Source organism: Cibotium barometz, chromosome 58, assembly GCF_041138505.1.
Source record: "Cibotium barometz isolate CiBa-2024 chromosome 58, ASM4113850v1, whole genome shotgun sequence".
Lineage (NCBI taxonomy): Eukaryota > Viridiplantae > Streptophyta > Polypodiopsida > Cyatheales > Cibotiaceae > Cibotium > Cibotium barometz.
In genome coordinates this window covers 16653234-16656014 of record NC_141103.1, presented here as the reverse complement: position 1 = coordinate 16656014, position 2781 = coordinate 16653234, and the positions used below count along the sequence as shown (strand labels likewise).

The 2781-nt window shown below is 45.1% G+C and overlaps 1 protein-coding gene across 2 annotated transcripts in view; it reads right to left on the bottom strand.

The window, feature by feature from the left end:
- LOC147605968 (serine/threonine-protein kinase PBL34-like) overlaps window positions 1-1629 on the bottom strand; it is a 34280-nt gene extending 32651 nt beyond the window's left edge. The window contains exons 1-2 of one of the 2 annotated variants that reach the window (XM_086792310.1): window positions 877-1426; window positions 600-804 (exon numbers count right to left, since the gene is read on the bottom strand). In XM_086792310.1, coding sequence (XP_086648436.1) covers window positions 600-693 — 94 coding nt within the window. In that variant the 5' untranslated portion in view covers window positions 694-804; window positions 877-1426. Of the gene's footprint in view, window positions 1-599 lie in introns of both variants that reach the window. The other variant, XM_086792309.1, reaches the window with a different exon arrangement.
- Between the last annotated feature and the right edge of the window lie 1152 nt (window positions 1630-2781).

The window sequence follows — 2781 nt, the reverse complement described above, 5'->3', positions numbered from 1 at the left end:
AAATAAAAATTGATTAAATTAGAGTACTAAATTCATCTTGGGATAAATTCTAAGTAGATTTAGAGTGTAAAAATTGAAATATGGTCAGCCATACAAACCAATGGCAAACCAAGGTCCTAAAATGTGACAGCAAACTGGCTTTGTTTTGGCTGACACACAGGGCAGGCTCCCAGCTTGGGTGGCTTCAAGCAGAGGCCAAGCTCTTACTGAGGTTGAGCATGACCCAACAAGCCATCGCGCCATGCCCTAGGCATCGTCAGGATCTGAGCCTTGCAGAAGGCTCCCATCTGCACTCAGCTTTGGCAGAGAAACTAACAAGAAGATGGCTATGACGCTTTGCATAAATACATACTTATGTTGATAAGTTTCTCTATAAGTAGAAAGATCCGGATAAGATCAACTGCCTGACAGCAATCCGCTGCCGCTCAGTGTCCCTTAATTCAATATTCCGCATAACCATGGTTAAATTAAGGAAGGGTCTAGAGGTATTTAGACGGCTCAAACAAGATGAGTACCAACTAACTGTACCTGAGAGATGCATGAGTTCTATTTATTTAAAGGTTTTCTGCTGCTAACAGAAGCCAAAAGTGTTGGCATACCTGGCTTTGCTCCTTTGCTTGCATCAACCACAGTTTCCTCTTTGCAGGAGTTGGACCAGAAATGTATGATAGAGCATTCCCAGCAGGAACACATCTTTTTAGCACCCACGGCTTAGCTCTTACTCCGGCCAAGCGTCTATGCTAAGTTCCATGATATGTTACATCATCCTAGGCTATGAAGGAGCAGAAACAGCAGGATGCAAGCAGTCTGCAAGGGCCTTCCGATTCCTGTGAAAGGTCAGCTGCAGAGTCCTGCAAGTTTGCCGCCTCCTGCTGCTGCTTCCGTTTAGTGTACCTCCTCTCTCTACTGCCTCCTTTTCTTTCTTCCTAGTGTGCCTCCAGCTGCTACTGCTTCCCTTTCTCTCCTCTCAGTCTGCCACGCCTCGGCCGCTTCCTTTTCTCCTTGTCTTGGCATGTGTGGTAGAATTCAAGAGAGTTGTTACAGTTGACGAAGCTCAAGCCCTTCTTAAGAGACCATAGACCATAGACCGCTGGCGCTGTTTTGTCAAAGTCAGAGGAGAGAGGCCGGCGTCCTCTAAAAAACCTTGCAAAACGCGTCTTCAACAGATTCCCCTTCGCCGGCCGAGAAACGTTCAAGGAAGGGGACCGCGTGTATGTGCGTGTAAGAAATCTAGGTGCAGAATCAGCTGTGTTTCCAAAAATGCGCAAGAAGAACAGGCAGGCGGGAGGGAGAATCCCGGCCGCCCCCCTCCGCTCCCCTTGTGATCGAGAGTAGGTAATCAAGGTAGTGCTGGCGCCGCTAGAATTCCAGCCCTGGGCCCCCCCTTGAGATGGTACTGTAGGTACCGTTCCCGCTCGCCTGGAGGGAGAGTTCCCCTTATGATTGAGAGTAAGTACGGTAGGTAGTGATGGCGCCCCTTCCCGCGCGCCACCGGCGGTACGGCGTTCTCCGCTCCGCTGCCGCCTTCCGACCGCGGAGGACCGCCGCCCAATGTCCATGTCTGAAAGGAAGGGGTGGGGTCTAGGCGATCATATGCTTGACTTTGGAACCTTGCATTTGTTAACCATTAATATAATCATCTCTTCTCTATATTATCTTAAGGAAGAGTTTTACAAAGCTCCCACGTGGCAAGAATTTGAAGGTTAGGGAAGAGGAGGAGGAGATTTGAGTAGAATTTGATTTTGGAAACCTCAAAAGACGTAAGACGTGCGAAGCACGGGTTCCCAACTAGTAGTACTTAAACTCTAGAAAAACATATAAACCTTAAATGGAAGTGCTAAGCTTACTCGCGCTAATTCTTTTGCTAGAAGTTCAACATCAATCATGTACCTAGTAGTTTCACTTTTTGTTATCTGCTTTTGGCACATCATGAAACCCTCACTTTTTCCTCTGTTGCTTTGCGTATGCATACACAATGCTATACAAGGCAACGCTCTCACCTTCGGTGAAAATCCCCCCCCCCTTGCATATCCTGCCAACAATAGTACATTGTGAATTCAAAACCCATCATAAGAAACTCCCCCACAAATTTAATGCTTCTTTCTTCTAATTCCATGGATGAGCAAGTGGATTCATGCTCCAAAATTGAGCGTGAAAAACGTCAGTTCATTCTTCTTATTCAAGACATGGGTGAACAAGTGCTGACACCCTTCAAACTCTTTTCTTTTTTTCTTCTTGTTTAGGACCAGGACGAGATAGTCAAGTCATACTCCAAAGGTCATTCCTTCTCTGTTCTTATTTCGGATATGGAGGAGCAAAAGGAGTCATGAAATCCATGCATGCCCAACTTTCCATCTTTGTAAATGTAAGCTTGGCAACACTATGGAACAATGTTGCAACCCAATGAAGGCTTAGAGTCTTAGAGGCTTGGCATAGTTTTCTTCAATGTATGTTGCAATCCAATGAAGGCTTAGAGGCTTGCCATAGTTTTCTTCAATGTATAGCTATGTGAGAGAAGCCATTTTTTATGGTATTACATTCATGGATGTATTAAGCTAGTGAGATTTTCTTAACACATTTGGTAACCCATCAACACCTAATTTAACTTCTCTACCACTAGCCATGCTTAAATATCACCGTCACAAAAATGAGCCTTCTAACCTCATGTTGCCATAGTGCACAATCTCCCACATACTCTTAGTTGTCCACATTTTGTTTGAAGGCTTGAGGGTGGGTGCATCACAAACATGCAATCAATTTACATACTAGTAATGTATTTTT